Here is a 19,405-nt window from a genome sequence, read left to right as displayed (position 1 = left end):
TGAATAAATCTGAAAATTGTTTGGATGTTTGTCAGACAGTCATGCTCAACGTCAAAAGTCATGTTCACTTCGGATAAAACAGGAATCTTGATATCCGGGCGGAGCCGGGACCAGCGTCTAGTATGTAATAATTTATCAAGTAATTTTAGATTTTAGTAAGTCCGATATCCGGCTTTAGTAAGCGAATATTCTGGTAATTCTGGAATATTCTGAACTTTAATTGCAGTTTTTTTTCTTTTAAAAATCAACTAGATTTTAGCCCGCGGCTTCGCGACATATTCAAATATGAAACGTCAACAGATGTTATTATGTATAGTACACCCTCATACCATACATACCTACATATAAACCCTCCTCTTGAATCACTCTATGTATAAAAAACCCATCAAAATGCGTTTTTTTTTATGATACAGTCGGCAATGGAGCTGGTGGGACGCCTGATGGTGAGCGCTACCACCGCCCATGAACATTTGGAGAGGCATAAGGTCCATTGCAGACCTTACGCCTCTACAAATGGATTGCCGACTTTTCGGGAAGGGATTAAGAAAGGATTGGCGATAGGAATAAAAAAACAGGACTGGGAAGGGTAAGGAAAAGGATAACACAGCAGAATGCTATTTCACGCCGGTCTTCTGTGGGGGTGTGGTACTTCCCCGGTGCGAGCTGGCCCAATTCGTGCCGAAGCGTGCTGGACTACCACATACAAAGTTCTGTAGTTTTAAAGATCTAAGGATACATATATAGGGACGAACGCGGGTATAGACTTTGCTTTATACTATGTAGTGATGGAATGTTTTCTTTGAGTTAACAAGTCAATCCATAGCATTAAAGTTATATGCCTTTGAAATATATTAAATGAAATTCTTCATTGCGCATAAAAAAAGAAAAACTGAAAATAACATTAAAAGTAAGCAAAAGCCGATAACGCTAGGTAGCGATCTCTACCAGACAACCCCTAAAGTTGCAGGTAAAAAATGAATATATTAAATAGTGGGTGAGTAAAAATAAGGCAATTAAGAAAACTGAGGATAGCAAAGTATTAAAATATATACATATTACATACATAAAATACATAAATAATTTATAATATAAGTATAAATAAACAGATTTATAATAAATACTTGAACAAAAATGAAATTTACACAATAAAATACACATAAAAGTCATCATCATCATCATCAGCCTATATATGTTCCCACTTCTAGGACACAGGCCGCCTATGAGGGTTATAAAAGTAAATACACATAATACACATGCCTTTAGACAAAAATTCCACCCTGTATAGAACCTAAGTTTTTAATAGATAGACGTTTAAGAACAGACGGGAGAAGCCATTAGTTCCTGTCTAACAGGGTTTACTACTTTAAAAGCCTTCGCATATAACTGCACGTCTATTTTCAGGATAATTTTAAAATAGCTTATTAAAGCTTTTCAAAAGATACTCGCATTTTTAAACAAATATTTAAAATAGGGGCGAATTTTTGATTGCTTTTTTTTGTTTGTTTACTTCGAAATTTTCAAGTCAGTAAGTCAAGCATCGACTTAGATGATTCTTTTATATTCGAAAGCATGTACCTCCCATGCAGTTCCGTTAAAATTTGGTTATGACACTTTGAAGGCGGATTGATTTTCTTTAAAAAAACTTTTATAAATTGCGCAGTTTACATTCAGCTTAGCTTAGTTCGGGATAGGTATAATGTCCAGAATTTAATTCACTTCCTATTGAACGTCATAAATGCTGCGGCTCAGGTGATCCCAAGCCTCCAACCTTGCAGTATGGCATTGACAAATGTTGCTGACGTCACCACTGACCATTAGCACATTAGCCTGGCAAAATGCGGTTGTTATGGCAAATTGCATTGCTGTTAGAATCAAGAATTTCAATTCATACCACAGGTGCATATTTTGTGAAATGGCTTGAATTTATGTGTTGGTTTCATTTATGCTTCGAGTCATATATAAGTGGAAATTATTTGAGAATTTGTAAACCCATACTATAACATAAATATTAAAAATTCCTAGTCCCTAGTAATCCCACTATTCTGCTAATATTATAAATGCGAATGTTTGTAAGGATGTGTGTGTGTTTGTTGCTCTTTTACGCAAAAACTACTGAACCGATTGTAATGAAATTTAGTACGTAGACAGCTGGACAACTAGAATAACATATAGGCAACTTTTTATCCCGATATTCCTATGGAATATGGACTTACGCGGGTGTAACCGCGGGGCGCAGCTAGTACATATATATATAATTTGGCGTTTGCCCGCGACTTCGCGGTAGTTAAATTTGGGGTACTTTAATAGCTTTTGTTATACATTTAAACCTTCCTCTTTAATCGCTCTATCTATTAAATAAACCCTATCAAAAGCCGTTGGTAGTTTTAAAGATTAAAGCATACATAGGGACATAGGAAGACAGAGAAAGCGACTTTTTTATACTATGTAGTTTGTTTTATACTATGCAGTGATGCGAAAGTGACTGTCTGTCCGTCTGTCTCTTCTTCACACTATAAGTATAAGCCACTGACCCGATTTTCGAAACTTTCTGATTTTCTGCTATATGTGAAACCCACGCCCCGTATTACTAAAAGTGAAAACTAAAATCAATCAATACCACCCCGTTCTAATACACCTACAACAGTAATGTCCCTTCAAAGTATATGCATTTACCCCAAGCCAGGTACACATAGGGTCGTTACCCCGTGGCACCATAATGAAAGACAGGTGACGCGACGGGCGATAAAATTAGATACTGATTACAGAAAACGTTAGGTGCGGCCCGAATGATTTGTGGTTTGTGTTCATTACACGAAAGGAGTTTTTAGCGCAGAGACATTAGGTTTGATTAGCACACGATTCGTGGAAGTGTCGCTTGGGCTGTAATTTAGGGATACAAAGGTAATCTGAGTTGGTTTTTTGATAAACCTGACCTTAATCAAAGTGGGGAAATCGAGCGTTGCATGTGTTAAAGAAATCTTTGGTCAATCTACAGTGAAGGCATTAATCGTACTTAATATTATAATTGCGAAAGTTTGTAAGGATGTGTGTGTGTTTGTTGACCTTTCACGCAAAAACTACTCAACCGATTGCAATGAAATTTGGTAACAGCTGGAAAACTGGAATAACATATGGGCAACTTTTTATCCCAATATTCCTACGGGATACAGACTTACGCGGGTGAAACCGCGAGGCGCTACTAGTATACTATATTTGAGAGATAATCCAATCAGTAGTATTATTTGAGTGATGGAAGTCTTCTTCGCAATAGAAGAAATAAGAGATGTAATAATATTATTTAGAATGTTTTTTTTTTCCATTCCTAGTCCATTGTTGTTCATTTTAATTTATATGGAAATTTTTTAAATAAATTCATCATAGAGCAAAGAGATTAAATAACTTTCAATAATTTATTGAAAGTTTTTCAAAAACATGAAAATTCGATAACGTATAAAGTATCATCAAAACACACTTTCTGGAAACTTCCAGAGAGATCCAGTGACTAGCTACAATTCGTCACATTTTTAGTAATTACGCCTCATTTTAATTAATTTCCTTTTATTTCATGATATGATCCTTCTGGCGTTAATGCCTGCCAGCTTAAGGTGAATGAAAGCTGACCCAATTAGACGTTTTACTTGAATAGCAGTCAGGATTCTTTCAAATAATGACTTTATGTTAGGGAGTTTCATAATTCAGCAGCTGTATCAAATAAATGGGCTGTGCGTATGTAACCGACTCCTTTAGACTCGATTTTCACCCACTTCAAACGGACAGATTAAATTCAAACTCGGTATACAAAAACTTCATGAGTTTATCTTATTATCCTGATTAGGATTGCCAGGATTAAATTCCTTCTTCTTACGAATAGGTCTCTGGAAATCATATATCCAATTGAGTTGATTCTATCGTCAGAGCGCATTTTTTAGTGTATTAAAAAATATTTTTAGTATATTTAGATTATGTTGCATCATTTATATTATAGCTCTCATAGTTAAATATATTTATATGGATATATTTTCTGGCTTTTAATGTCTTCGAAGGATTTTTATAACATTATATGTTTTTTATAAGATTGTCACACAACATTTAGCAAAGTCGGTTAGTAAAGCGAAGTATTATTGAATAGGCTTCGACCTTCCTCTGCAGACAGGGCGGCGTCGGAAGAAGCTTCCAGAGCGCCATCTCTTGGCATCTGTCCCATTTCACTGACCCACTGACTGCATCTCTTGAGGCGTGCATATAATCGTAAGATTATATCCGATCTGTTCGAATTTGAACTTTAAGTCATTCTCAAATGGTTTAATTTACTCTATCAAGTGTACCTTGCAGACCTTGCTCAATGAAATGCACAATCATATCTTTATAACGTTATAAGTTTATCAGGATGCATCAATTCGGATTTACAGAACACCCGGGGAGTAACGATGACATCTTAAAGCAGTATTAATTCCAGGGAGGAAAATAAAAGAGCTATCTAAACCGTCTAGTGGCATTACTTTTACTTTAGGAAACCATGAAAACTCTCCTGACTAAACAACATTTAATCTTTATGTTTTTGTTGAAATTTATTACATTATTTTCTTGCATAGTGCCTAAAATTCATAACATTATTTTCTTGCATAGTGCCTTTAAAGGTAGTTGTTGGAAAGGAAACCGGCATGTCCGATAATAATAAAATAATAGTTTAAAAAAACTAAAAAACACGCTTTAACAAAAATCATATTTTGCAAATTGAAAAATGGAATAATTTTATCAAATTAGTGTATTGTCATCGGTCCTCAATAAATCTACAAAGTTTGAACGAAATCTGGCCGTTTAAAGTGGGTCAAAATCGCGCCCAAAGAAGTCGGTTACAAACAAACAAACAAACAAACAAACATACAAACATACAGGTGAAGCTAATAAAAAGCGTGTAAAAAAGTTCGACGACATGTGACATCTGCTAGCTCGCACTTGGCCAGCGTGGTGGATTATAGCATGAACCCTCATAGGAGGCCTGTGTGTGGCCAGCAGTGGAAACATATATGGTCTAATGATGAACCCGAATAAAGCCGAGATTATTGGCTAGTCATAACATAATAAAGTTAACAACAGCAGTATTATTGATTTATTGTGTCTTTAAATAGAAGTTTCCTGCACGCTTTTACATGAGTAACTGAATAATAAAATCGAAATTACAGTTTTAAATTGAAGGGTTTCCTTGTAGCAATTATATGAATTTAGTTTCAATTTTTGATAAAAAATAATTATTTTAAACGCTAAGATCCTAATCATTCTATACATCTGTCTCTCCTTCACGCCTAAAGCACTAAACCGTTTTGGTTGAAATTTGGTACATGTATAGTTTGAGACCAGAAAAAGAAACTTTATCCCAGAAATCCCACTGGAACGGGGAAGACAGCTCTTTTCTACTGAATCCGCAGCCGGAAACCTAGTAAAGCTATAAGAAGTTACATCACAAATGATTCTCTAGAATGAACAATGCACATTCATAAATTTTCAACTGAATCAATATACAGGAACACTTTTACCTACCTTCTTAATTAAATATTTTTTTGGCTCATTTTCACATTTGCCACGGCGGCTGGCCAACTACACATAAATAATATTATATACACTAATACTATGAAAAGGAAACTTTTGTATGTTTGTATCGTTGTGTCAAAAACCACTGGACAAATTTCATCAATTCTTTCACTGAGCTGGCTGGCTACATACGAGTATGTACCACAGGCGTAACCATGGCGAATAGCTATATAATTAATAATAAAAGTGCTTTATGCACAAATGCACACCCTAGATATCATGATGATAAAAAACAGCATTTGAGCATATTCAGTAGCGTATTTCTGGACACTTATTATTAGCGGTACAAAGTGCTTGGCTAAAAATATATCACCCTATTAATAAGATGGAGACCCAAACACGTGTACATAGTTTGCGGTTTTTCCATTACGTTTCATTAATTATTAAAACCCTTCCGGCTTATTTAAAATGCTATTACTGACCGCCATCTTGAATCTGTTCAGAAGATTCGAATGTCGTTTTTGAATTTAAAAATAGAATTATAAATTCTTTATTGTTCTGCTTTGCTTCGACGAAAAGTTTCAAAAAGTTTTTTTTTCTATTCTTGATCTATATTTTGGGGGCTGAGGACGCTTATCATTTGTTTTTTTTTAATCATTCTTAATGTTATTTTGTACATATTTCTTAATACACAGAGCGACGATCAAATAATCCAAATCTTTACGAGTATCCACTATAATACTTGACACAAAGTAATAAATAAATAATATGAAAAGTTATTTTCTATACAAAACATTAATATTATATAGTCTAAAATAATGTTAGAGACTTAAATAATGTTGCATTTTTTAAGGAAAACATTGACGCCGGTAAAAAGGAACGGACTGGTAAGGGTGAGGGAAAAGGATACGGGACTCCGGTATGTCTATTGGTAGGTAGGTAGGCAACTCCACTTTAATACACTTATCTTGCTAGAAGGTCTGAGCATTTTGTTAAAAATAACAGGAGTTCTGGAGTTCGAATTAAAGTTTCAATATGAAAATCTACAAACAAATTGAAACTCAAACCGCTTGTCCGCTTATGTTCATTATGAGATTGGTTTCGCGAAAAATTCACGTATATTTTGTTGTTTTACGATTCTTATAAGGTAAGCGTAAAGTAAGGTAGCGTTGATTAATTACGTGAGAAGATTTTTGAAATTTTACGATGCGAAAGTGTTTGTTTGTTCCTTTTACATCGCATTGGAGATATTTTATAATATTAATTTTGTATTTGGAGATAGATAGGTGGCTACAGATTCTATATGCTACTTATAACAGCGGAAAACCGTCTCACTCCCAGGAGACGTTGACTACGCAAGCGACCGCGGGTGAAAAGTAAGCTGTTATAATTCTTACAACAGATAAAAACTAAATGTTATGAATTATATATTATGGTTTTGACCGGTAACGACTGTATGATATATGTTTTTTTTTATGTTACAGTCGGCAATGGAGCTGGTGGGACGCCTGGGGATAAGCGCTACCACCGCCCATGAACATTTGGAGAGTAAGTAACATTTAAGGTCTGCAATGGACCTAACGCCTCTACAAATGCCTACTTTTTGGGAAGGGATTAAGAAAGGATTGGCGATAGGAATAAAGGAAAGGACTGGGAAGGTTAAGGAAAAGGATATGGGCCTCCGGCTCCCCCACTCACCGAACGAAACACAGCAGAATGCTATTTCACGCCGGTCTACTGTGGGGGTGTGGTACTTCCCCGGTGCGAGCTGGCCCAATTCGTGCCGAAGCGTGCTCGACTACCACATATAAATGTATGTTAATGTATGTAATATGTTTTGTAATATATTCCTCCCTGAGGTTTTCAGCAGCCCACACAACCTGCTTAGCTTTATGGAGGAGCTGGGATGGTTCCAACTTTGATTGGCTACCCCCTCCTTTTCTTTTCACGCAAAATAGGCGCTAGTCGTCGAGTTGCGGAAAATGTGCCCGTTTATTATTATATTATTATATGCTTTGTATGGAAAACATATCACTAGCGCGATTCAGAGAATTGCGTCGCTACAAAGGGAATCAATAACGAACGTAACTCTATCTACACGGAGTCACAGTGAATTCTCACTAGTATAAAAGACGAGTATTATATATACAAGCTTATCTTATCTCTATTAGAGACAGTAGCACTATACAGTCTATGCGACACGACAGACAAATAAATAATGATGATATTTCTAAGTCTACATTATAAAATGTTTAAATGTGTATGTTATTTTCTTTGATTTTGCACGAGTATTACGAGTATACATTTAAAGATTTTTAAATATAATTTATTCATTATTATCAAACTAAAAGTTTAATTCCCTATTTTATCTTCTATCAAACTATTAATTATCAGCTGCGCCCCGCGGTTTCACCCGCTTAAGTCCGTATTCCGTAGGAATATCGGGTTAAAAGTTGCCTATATGTTATTCCAGTTTTCCAGCTGTCTACGTACCAAATTTCATTGCAATCGCTTCAGTAGTTTTTTCGTGAAAGAGCAGCAAACGCACACACATCTTTACAAACTTTCACATTTATAATATTAGTAGGATATTATTGAACTAAAAATTAAAGTTAAAGGATCTTCTTTGTTATAACATTTCGAACACTTCACGTCAATCCGTCGAGTCTTTAATTTGTAAATGGCGCTGCGTATCTCTTGCTGTCTCTATCTTGAAATTCAGATCTTAAAAGCTAAGAAATGATGATCGAATTAAATGCTCGAAATGTGACTGTTATAATCGGTCCTCGATAAACGCATTTCCCTACCACTTAAATATTATATTATTTAATTTTAAGAAATAAAGTCTTTTAAACGCGATAAAATCAAACACAAGAAAATATTATATTGTTTCATATCAGTTCGCGGCTGGTGACTTGTATCCTAGGTTCTTTTGTAAGCTATTCCAGGCACCAGTCTCTCACAATATATTAAGCTAACCATGTATTAACATGTTATGTACATAAATTTGTTATGAAGATACAAATAAAGTCATAGTCTATTTTATATAACTTATTTATTGTCATTGGTTTCATTTGATTTGATTCCTACTGAAGTATTCATTGCAATAGTAATAATTTTATTTTTATTTATTTATTATTACACAAAAAAAAAACAATAAAAAAGAGAACAGAACAGAAGAGACAGAGCTACTATCAGATTTATTATGTTAGTAGAGTTATCTTGTCTTAACTCTATAAGAAGAAATCTTCATGACTCCATAAAGCGCCTTTAAATCAAATAAATGCTCGAAAACAAATCCTATCTATTCATTCCAGTTTAAACCATCCATTTTACTAATTACTAGCTGCGCCCCGCGGTCCCACCCGTGACAGTCCGTATCCTGTAGGAATATCGGGATAAAAAGTTGCGTAAATGTTATTCCAGTTGTCCAGCTGTCTACGTACCAAATTTCATTGCAATCGATTAAGTAGTTTTTACGCGAAAGAACAACAAAAACATACACATCCTTACAAACTTTCGAATTTATAATATGAGTAGGAGTAGGAAGTAGGCTAGTAGGAGTGGTATAGGATAAGATAAAGATAAGATTATCATAGGTAAAAGACAAGAGACGATCAATGATCTAAATAAAATAAAAATTAAAATGCCATAATAAAAAACCTCGTAACAATGTATACTGTATATCTTTGACCTATAACAATATCTCTATCTGTTTCAACAAAATTGGTGTTAGGTATAAAACTGATTAAATGCTTGATAGTCTGTTATTAGTCTACTTTGTTATTAACATCCAATCTTCGGCAAAATTGCAACAAATAAAGCCACATAATAGCTTGTTACTAGTTTCTTGTATGATGTAAAGGATGAACCAACAAACACTTATTCATTAGCTTCATTACATAGTATAAAACTTGCTTTTTTGTGAGTATGTACGCTTAAATTTTTAAAACTACGCAACGGATTGATACGGTTTTCTTAATCGATAGAGTCATTCAAGAAGAAGGTTTATATACATAATAACATCTGTTAAAATATCTGATAGTCCAAATTTAGCGCGTGCGAAGCCGCGGGCAAAAGCTAGCTAAATATATCAATCTTTACAAAATAGATCCCTGACGTTAGAATAATATTAATCTGATCAGTTTTATTGTTTGAGAGCGCTAATCTCAGGAACTACTTTACCAATTTAAAAAATAAACGAAAAAATCGTGAAAATATCGTGAGGAAACCGGCATGTCGAAGAATCAAAAGTTCACCACGATTCACCCACACTTGGCCAACGTGGTGTATATAGCCTGAACCCTTATAGTAGGCCCGTGTCCCAGCAGAGGGAACATACATGGGCTGATGATGATAATTTTTACATACTATTTGTGAGTTGAGTTTATCCATCTATATCGACTATCAAATCGTCTGCCATTTTCAATATTTGTATTTACTACAAAGGACTGGATAGTTCTTTGGAACCATTATTATATATATACATACTAGCTGCGCCCCGTGGTTTCACCCGCGTAAGTCCGTATCCTGTAGGAATATCGGTATAAAAAGTTGCCTTTATGTTATTCCAGTTGTCCAGTTGTCTACATACCAAATTTCATTGCAATCGGTTCAGTAGCTTTTGCGTGAAAGAGTAACAAACACACACACATCCTTACAAACTTTCGCATTTATAATATTAGTAGGATTATTTATTACCTATGTAGAATTAAATGTATTGTAAATATCTCTTGTATTGTAATAGTCTCTCACAACGTTATCCTTTCTCTTATCTGTAACTTTAAGTTTATGTTATGTACTAATGTTGTGAGAACTAAATAAAGATGATTTTTATTTATTTTATTTTAAATATTGAATGATTGGAATAGAACAACCACAGAGTTTCTTGCCGGCGCTTCTCTGTAGAATCTGCTTTCCGAACCGATGGTAAATGTTATCAACAACTGTGTTATGACGATTCAAAAATGCTTCTATAAGAAGTCTCATTGAATAACTCAAGGTACAACTATACGAACTAACGATTCCCGTTTCGCAGCTATGTAACATTGTGAGTTGTGACGCAGCTTGTCGCGTCAGTAGGTACTTGGCTTATATCCAGCCGGCAAAATTCGATAATTAGTACTATGTGATAACATCTTGCTATTACTCTATTTACATTTAATAATAATAAAGCATTTTCTTCTAATCTATGATTTTGTGTCATGTGTTAAAAATAGCATAAATTGCACTCATTAGCGTTTCATTTGTTTTTTATATTTTCTTTTAGCTTTTATGTGTTTTCTTAATGTCCTTTGATCCCTTCTCGTGTATAGGTCTCCAACATTTTCCAGATATCTCTATCCAGAGCTATCTTTTACTGTTAATTACCTGCTATATTTTTTATATCTTCAATCCACCTTTTTACGCTTGGTTACATCTGGTGTATCGTTTAAAAATAAAAATAAATCAGAGGTAGAATACAACGCTCTGTAATTATCCGAGATAAATTGCAGACGCCAGGAAATCATTTGTATGGAATTTTTGGTACCTTTAAAATGTTTTCAGCATTTCTTGTATTCAATATTAATAATATACTGGCAAAAAGTTAAATGCGTCATCCATTGTTAAATTATTTGTACAAATACAATTTTTTGCAACCCGTCCTCTACGTAGTTTTGAAAGACATTTTTTTTCTAGACATCTTTCTTATACATACCTAAACTCTTAGATGCATTAGATTCTTAATTTGTGTTGTTTTAAACACCATTTGGCACTGCTTCTTTGTTATTCGTCCATTTTGGAAAAAACTGCACGAACCGGCATTTTATGTCTTGAGAAACTTACGACATCATTTATTATTTTTGCAGTCAAATAGACTTTCAGTCTAACAGCTATAATTTTTCGAATTATTGGTTTGTGGAAATAATATAACTTCGGTTTAATAGATATTACTTATAGCGAGCGATAAAGACAATGGACAAGTCAGTTGCAAGGCCTCTAAGAGTCTTTGATGAAATTTTATATTCAATGTACCTATGTAGTAGTGTTTTTAGGGGTGTGGAAACTCATGAAAGCCTTAACCAAGCCCTCTTTTCCATAACGTACCATCATAATCGAATAAATTGATTCCAAGAAAATGCTATTGTATTGTCCTTAAAATATTGCGTTTTTGAATTCTTTTTATAGAATGCCCATTAATGTTTGTTTAACAAGAAATTTATTGATAGAAATTCAAATCATTCTAAAATAAATTTAAAAATGAGAGCGTTAAAATTGTACTTTAACGTTCAAAAATCGAATATTGCATAAATAATTGAACATTTCCATAACGCAAAAAATACAGATAAAATATATCGAATTGTGTGTACTTAATTTGAAAATGTTCTACTAACGTTAGCTGTTCAGTACTGGCCGGTGAATGGCGTCCATCCCGCGCACTACCCAGCACCCCATTATGGTCACTCATGCAACACAATATAACACACCGACTGTATAAATATCAAACAACTCTTAACACTGCAACTGTAACATTTTTGATACACGAACAACACATTTAATAAGACGGGTATGTGAACGGTGCGTGTTTAATTGCGTTTTAAACGTACGCTAGGAGCGCACTCCGGACGACCGCCATGTTGATTTGTGGGGGCATTTCGCGCGCGCGCCAAACGTATCGCAGTGTTGCAATAGTCATTTAATGTTCCATTTTCATGGGAAATGAGGATTTCCATTAACTTTAACTAGTGCTGGTAGAGCAAATTTTGGAACATTGAGTTTTGTAATTATATTATTTTGTTTTGCAAAAGTATCAACGAAGGAGAAAAATCTATAGAGAAAATAAAATATGTAATGAAAACCGCACTGCGGACATGTTTATATATTTTCCCCGCTTTAAATTTCAACATTATACGGTAATGTAATAAAAGGTGTTGCATCTGAATATATTTAAAATTTTATAAAATGTTAAAATTTAAATATGAACTATGGCATCATCTTCACGCATGCGCACTACAACCACTGCAATACGACGTCAGACGATATGGTTTTAGTCCAATTTGGATCTGTTTTTGGGTTTCCTTTGTCACACATAGGTTAAAAAGACGGAATAACTCGAACAAACCATGATATATATACAGTTATTACGTGTTTGCGCATATATACTTAAGTATATCATCTAATAAAATAATTTTCGTAGTTTACTTCTTCTAGGAAGAATAACTATTTATCAATCAAGATACCCCTTCCCCTGTCCTCCTCACTCATACAATTTCCAGGAATTCCCAGACTTAGAACAAAGTTTTGTTTCAAAACGTTATTGCTATCAGTTAAATTGATGGAAAAAGAAACCGTATTGATTCGAAAGGAATTATTTTAAAATACGAAAATCATTTAAAAAAGAAACAAACAAAGCAAGAAGGTTTGACAAATAGTTACATAAGATCTCGAGAAAACACTATTTTCATTCTTAATTTGAAATTACATATGTTTTTAAGCACCAGCTTAAATTGATTTATCGGAATGGAATCTTGGAATAATTGATAATTTAAACGATTAAATTAAGTTGAACCCTTTACCTTATGTAAAAAAAAAAGAACTAGACAAGTATGTTTGAAATTACGATATTAGAATTATGTTCTGCCTCTTCCGAACCTTATCTTGTTTGTTAAGCCACAAATAATAATATAATAGCATAATCTAAATAGGGATCGTAGTCAACTATATTATATATTACTAGCTGCGCCCCGCGGTTTCACCCGCGTAAGTCCGTATTCCGTAGGAATATCGGGATAAAAAGTTGCCTATATGTTATTCCAGTTGTCCAGCTATCTGCTTACCAAATTTCATTGCAATCGGTTCAGTAGTTTTTGCGTGAAAGAGTAACAAACATCCATACATCCATACAAACTTTTGCATTTATAATATTAATAGGATAAGGTTACCTACTATATCAGTTAGTAATAACTACTATAAATAAGTGAGTTATTATTCAGCCATATTAACAATATAAATAAAACCATGCGCTAATTATCATTAATCGCGTGATTAATTATATTTATTCAATTACATTTTCAAAGCAAAAGCTTCTTCTTCTTCGCCGCCATTATCTCCATCTTCATTATCTCCGTTTCCATTGTCACCGTCTTCATTATCCCCATCTTCATTATCCCCATCTTCATTGTCACCATCTTCGTCATCTCCATCTTCATTATCCTCATCCTCATTAGACTCACTTTCACTGGATTCGCTGGACTCGCTTTCACTGGATTCACTATCTTCTTCTTGTCCTGGGACCCAGTCGAAGTTAATTCCAGTCACTTGGTAGAACCAATCGTGGTAGTGGCCGGGACGAATGAAACCTAAAACGAGAATATAGTAGAATAACTTACATCGATCAAATAGTTTTTGAGTTCATCCACTTCAAATAATCAATTTCGCCTTTATGAAGACGATTTTGAGTTTGAATTTGAGTTTGAAGGGGATAAAATAGGGGATAAGAGTTTGTACAATGAACATTCATTTTAATCACGTGTACAAAGCTGCAAACAGCGGCTAGTCAATGATATAAACAAATCAAACGCACCAGCAGGGATGGGTGTGTGGCAACCAGAGGAGGATACGAAAGAGGATACGCCCACTTGTGAGACGATTCCATCCTCGTCGACAACGGTGAGACCACCGCCGCTGTCACCCTGTGAACAAATGATTTCATTATATAATGCTAGCTGTAATCCGCGGAGTCACTCGCGCGGTAGCCCATAGGCTACGTGGGTACCTATATGCGGGTGCTGTATGTAGCAAGAGCTAATCCGACCTATAATCCATTTTTGTACCAAATTGCATACAGAAAGAATAAGCTGTTTTTGCGTGAAAGAGCAAACAACGTACAGACTTTAGCGTTTATAATATAAGTAATAATCTAGTTATTATAGATAAAATAAATTCTAGAATTTCCCTAAGTAATTTATCAAGAAGTTTTCACCTCTCAACTTATTACTAACATACTTCTTTCTTTTATTTATCAGTCCAAGCATCAGGTACAATCTATACTAATATTATAAAGCTGAAGAGTTTTTTAGTTTGTTTGTGTGTTTGAACGCACTAATCTCAGGAACTGGTGGTCCGATTTGAAAAAAACCTTTCAGAGCTAGATAGCCCACTTATTGAGGAAGGCTATATATGTACCACGAGCGAAGTCGAGGCGGACTGCTAGTATTTTATAAATGTTCAATAAACTTGGATATACTCACCTGGCAAGTAGACTGACTGGACACATTGTAGTACGCAGCGCAAATGGTGGACGGGACGATGGTGGATGATCCAGAGAAGGCGACGCGGCAGTCCTCGTTCGATACCCCGGTGAGGTACACCCAGTTCATGTTTTCGGGGGACACACCTAATTATAATAAAAATAAATTCTTAGATGAACGATGAAAAAAGCTCACGAATGAATATTATTCGTCCAAATATAGCAAAAGGATTCGAAGTGACAGAATTCTAAATCCATCCCTCTCCATCCCTCTCTGGCGATATTTGGTAGGTTTTTATGGTATACTTTTTCGCTTCGCACACGTTAAATTCGGGGTTGTTTAATCGATGTTATTATACATATAAACTTTCCTCGTGAATACAACACTCTCTCTATAAAAAAAACCGTCAAAATCCGTTGTGCAGTTTTAAAGATCCAATCATGTATGTATACAGACGCGGGAAGCTATTTTGCTTTATACTATCTAGTGATATAGGTTAATACCTATTTGTCTTTATTTTTTAATTTCCCATGTATAGCTTCGCGATTGATCAAAGCTAACATTATGTTTAAATTTTATAGAGGCACTAGCTGCGCTTCGTAGATAGCTGGACAACTGAAATAACACAAAGACACTTTTTATACCGATATTCCTACGGGATACGGTTACGCAGCACGCTTACGCGGTTTCAACCGCGGGTCACAGCTAGTTTTATTATAATCGGTTAAGTGGTTTAGGAGTCCATTGAGGACAAACATTGTGACACGAGATTTATATATATTAAGATTTGTCATCTGTAATCGGTAATTATTTATAAATTTAAGGTTACTTCAACTGAGCTTACCATGTTCCGTATAAAATGATTGCTTTATTTAGGTTTAGACATTTTATTTACTTACAAGAACAATTCGATCACTTAAAAATAGTGTCTTTATTTTGAAAACTTATTTTTTCCAGGTAACAATAAAAATATCCTTAAATATACCGCCCGCCTTCTTCGGTGGCGTCGATTTCGGTTCTTTGGTGGCCAATATCTGCCGTCTTTGCGTAGTAAAATTAAGATATACAAACGAAATACGAAAACACAAGCTGATCAAGCAATGCTCTTACCATTAGTCCAGTTCCTGCCCCAGCCGGTGGCGAGCAAGACGAGACCTTCATAGTTCTTATCCTTGTCTACTGAAGACTGCAACCTGATAGGCTTGATCACGTCTGAAATATAATTAACTGTGAAGTACCTGGATTCAGAATGTTCAAACTTAGAACGTTTTTTTTTATAATTAAATACAACAACAAGTGAAGTCCCGTACTGGGGTATGGGGCAGATGATATACATCTGTTTCACTGATCGATTTTCTTTATGGACAAGAAGGTGATCAGCCTTCTGTGTCCTGCCAGACCGAGAATTTTTTGTCCCCACGGGGAATCGAACCCAGGACCCCTCGGTTCTCCGCTCACGCGTTTACCACTGTACCAAGAAGGCGGTCTTTATAATTCAATACATACCAGTATATTCAACAGGTCTAGGGAATTTGATGACACCGATGTCGTTGGGCTGAACGAAGGGCCACTCTGGTACGTACAACGGGTGGTTGTAGTACTCAGTTGTTTCGAAGATAATCGCTGGTCGAGTGGTGTGAGTCACACCGACACGGATTACGATGGTCACACGCCTGATTGAAAACAAGCCATTAATTTTATGAACATACGCACGTCCCGGCTTCGCCCGGTTACCAAGATGTTTTACCCCAAGGGAGCATTTAATCGTGATAAAAAGTATCCTATCACCCAAGTCAGCTCATACTCTGTCTGTATACCAAATTCCATCAAAATCCGTGCAGTAGTTTCAGCATGATTGACGGACAAACATCCAAACAAACAAACTTTCACATTTATAATGTTAGTGTGATTTTGACTTTTGTTAGTGGAGAATGAATGCTAGAAACTCTAATACAGTATTGAATTGTGAGAGGAAATAAATGAACCAGTGACAGTTCGGTCAAAACTCTCTGGTGGTAACAGAGGTAAGGTGGTAATGGCACTGATGAAATAAGACATCAAACTTACTATAATCAGCGCCATCAGCACATCGTTGTCTATTTAAAGATGTCTTTAGTTTAAGACGCTGACAAAGTGTGAGTTTAGAAATTAAAAACTTTTTAACGGATTTTAAACGCGATCTATTCATTATATTATTAACCCGACGTTTCGAACACTTTAAAGCGAGCGTGGTCACGGGGAGACAAAGTGAGTTACACAACATTCACACGTAATTTTTCGATCTTAATCGTCATAAATATATTTTATAGAGAGTTTTATAAAGAGTTTAATCTATACTTATATTATAAAGCTGAAGACTTTGTTTGTTTGTTTCTTTAAACGCACTGATCTCAGGAACTACTGGTCCGATTTGATAAATTTTTTCAGTGTTAGATAGCACATTTAATGAGGAAGGCTATAGGCTATATATGTACCACGGGCGAAGCCGGAGCGGACCGCTAGTTATTTATAATAATACAATTATTACACTCGACTTTTTATGCAAATTGGGGGCTTAGTTGCACATTTACCCCTGTTTTCTCCCCCAAGTCAGAGAGATGTATAAACTTCATTAAATAATGCTAATATTATTCAATGGGTACAATGAAACTGCATTACAATATTCTCTTATTAATAATCTCTTATGGATATGTTATTAGATAATAACATAACTAAACTAGCTAACCCGGCAAACGCTGTTCTGCCTTACTCTTATCATTTAAGGGGATGAAAAATAGATGTTGGCCGATTCTCATAGATACCGGATACGCACACAAAATTTCATAAGAATCGGTCAAGCCGTTTCGGAGGAGTATGGCAACGAAAACTGTGACACGAGAATTTTATATATTAGATATAGGTGTCTACCTCTATATATATATATATATGACAAAAGGTTCTTTTATCTTATATAGGGATAAAGGTCAATAATACGAGTAGCTTTCTAAATATATGTACGTTATTAGTTCTGGAATGTACACGTGCAAAGCAGACCTCACATCTATAAAAAATTTTCAAAATTGTGACACTTATACTTCTTCTTAGCCAACAATTAAAAAAGGAACTGTCATTGCAGGTCAATAATCTTTTTCTACTGCTACTTTATCTATGCTAGTATGTATTAAATTATCTGTGCATGAGCACTACAAAATATGCCAAGAGGCCTATACGTTGTATGTAACGTGTTAAAAACTTCTGCCTACAAAAACTTATAGCTTAAACCAACTTACATGGCAGTACAATGGGCAGCGGTGAGGGCCCATTCGTTGTGTATGAGGGTGGCACCACACGCAAACACAGCTGCTTCGTTGTTCACCATTCGGAGCGAGAGCTGGTAGGGGAACTGGCCCTCTTCCGCCTCCCAGCCAGAGACAATCCTGCCCGTGTTAGCTGGATGCAAAATTTTAGATTAACTGAATTCTAAATTCAAAATTGTTTATAATAATAATAATTCTTTATTGGCATAACGTGTGTACAACAGATAACAAAAATTACAATATGATCAACACATTAACCACAAAGGGCATGCAAATTTCATTAGCTCCGCGTTATTTATTAATAAAATAACGTTATAAGTATCGTAATATATTAATTAGTTGCCATATTATAAAAATACAGAGGTAGATAAAATATACAATAGTCAAAAATAACACACATTAACAAATTTATAAATCCGGATACATTATAGAAATTATTGTAATTTTTTTGATATTATCTGTACATAAGCGACGATGAGTAAATGTTTATGTTGTGGCATAGGTGACGACCTCCGGCTTCAGTTCAAAAGTTTCTTAAGTTACATTTGTGCTAAGATTACATTACTGTTTTTAACATGAATGATATGCAACATTTAACGCTGTTGGTGTCAATGTTAAAAGGTAGTTCAAAATTCATTGTTATTTGGAAATAGTCTGTATGGCTCGCGTAGTAACTGTAATTAAACGTCTATGCTAAGCTAGTCTATAGCATTGTATGTCTCAAACCGATGGACCGATTTCGATGCGGTTTTTTTAATTGAATGTCGGTCAAAGATGGCGGCCGCTACAAAAAGTCCGATTCAATATCTTCACAGCTCACAATTAGGTTATCAAATGACTTGACTAGTAAAATACACTATGTCTAATTTAAAACATAAAATGAGGTCGGGGTTCGTTTTATTCAAATTTAATTTTATAATACAATCTATTTTATGACTAGTTACCCGCATCGTATGGATACTTAATCTGTACATAATACATAAAACCTTTTGTCAATAAAGAAATAAAATATCATCTACCCCAAATACATCAAGGGTAAATATTAATTTTATTGTGGGGACGAAACCCACCATATCCAAGATAAAATATTCTTATCAATGCAAACGTATTCCTCGATAAATTGTAATCACAATTAATTATTAATTATAACACAATCATAACTAATCTATAATAAGATAATGCATAGAATAAATCGTTTCATCGTATTAATGAATTTATCGTTATAAATTTCCGTTAATTTCAAGGCCACAATTATTGGAAGATATCTATCCTCGTAGTCCAAGAAAATGGGTAGGGTAAATGCGAATTTGAGATTAAAACTTGAATTTTTGATATAATTTACTTTGAGGA

General features: G+C 34.8%; 2 protein-coding genes across 2 annotated transcripts in view; both read right to left on the bottom strand.

Annotated features, from left to right (window-relative positions):
- The window catches only part of LOC119834692 (ATP-binding cassette sub-family A member 5-like), a 39,748-nt gene extending 27,598 nt beyond the window's left edge, over positions 1-12,150 (bottom strand). The window contains exon 1 of the mRNA XM_038359144.1: positions 11,904-12,150. Coding sequence (XP_038215072.1) covers positions 11,904-11,977 — 74 coding nt within the window. The 5' untranslated portion in view covers positions 11,978-12,150. The remainder of the gene's footprint in view (positions 1-11,903) is intronic.
- A 1,422-nt stretch (positions 12,151-13,572) lies between these two features.
- LOC119835316 (collagenase-like) overlaps positions 13,573-19,405 on the bottom strand; it is a 6,897-nt gene continuing 1,064 nt past the window's right edge. Inside the window, exons 2-7 of the mRNA XM_038360074.1 lie at positions 18,029-18,188; positions 16,266-16,432; positions 15,870-15,971; positions 14,760-14,905; positions 14,093-14,201; positions 13,573-13,868 (exon numbers count right to left, since the gene is read on the bottom strand). Coding sequence (XP_038216002.1) covers positions 13,573-13,868; positions 14,093-14,201; positions 14,760-14,905; positions 15,870-15,971; positions 16,266-16,432; positions 18,029-18,188 — 980 coding nt within the window. The remainder of the gene's footprint in view (positions 13,869-14,092; positions 14,202-14,759; positions 14,906-15,869; positions 15,972-16,265; positions 16,433-18,028; positions 18,189-19,405) is intronic.

Source organism: Zerene cesonia, chromosome 2 (assembly GCF_012273895.1).
Source record: "Zerene cesonia ecotype Mississippi chromosome 2, Zerene_cesonia_1.1, whole genome shotgun sequence".
Classification (NCBI taxonomy): domain Eukaryota; kingdom Metazoa; phylum Arthropoda; class Insecta; order Lepidoptera; family Pieridae; genus Zerene; species Zerene cesonia.
This window is presented reverse-complemented; position numbering and strand designations above follow the sequence as displayed.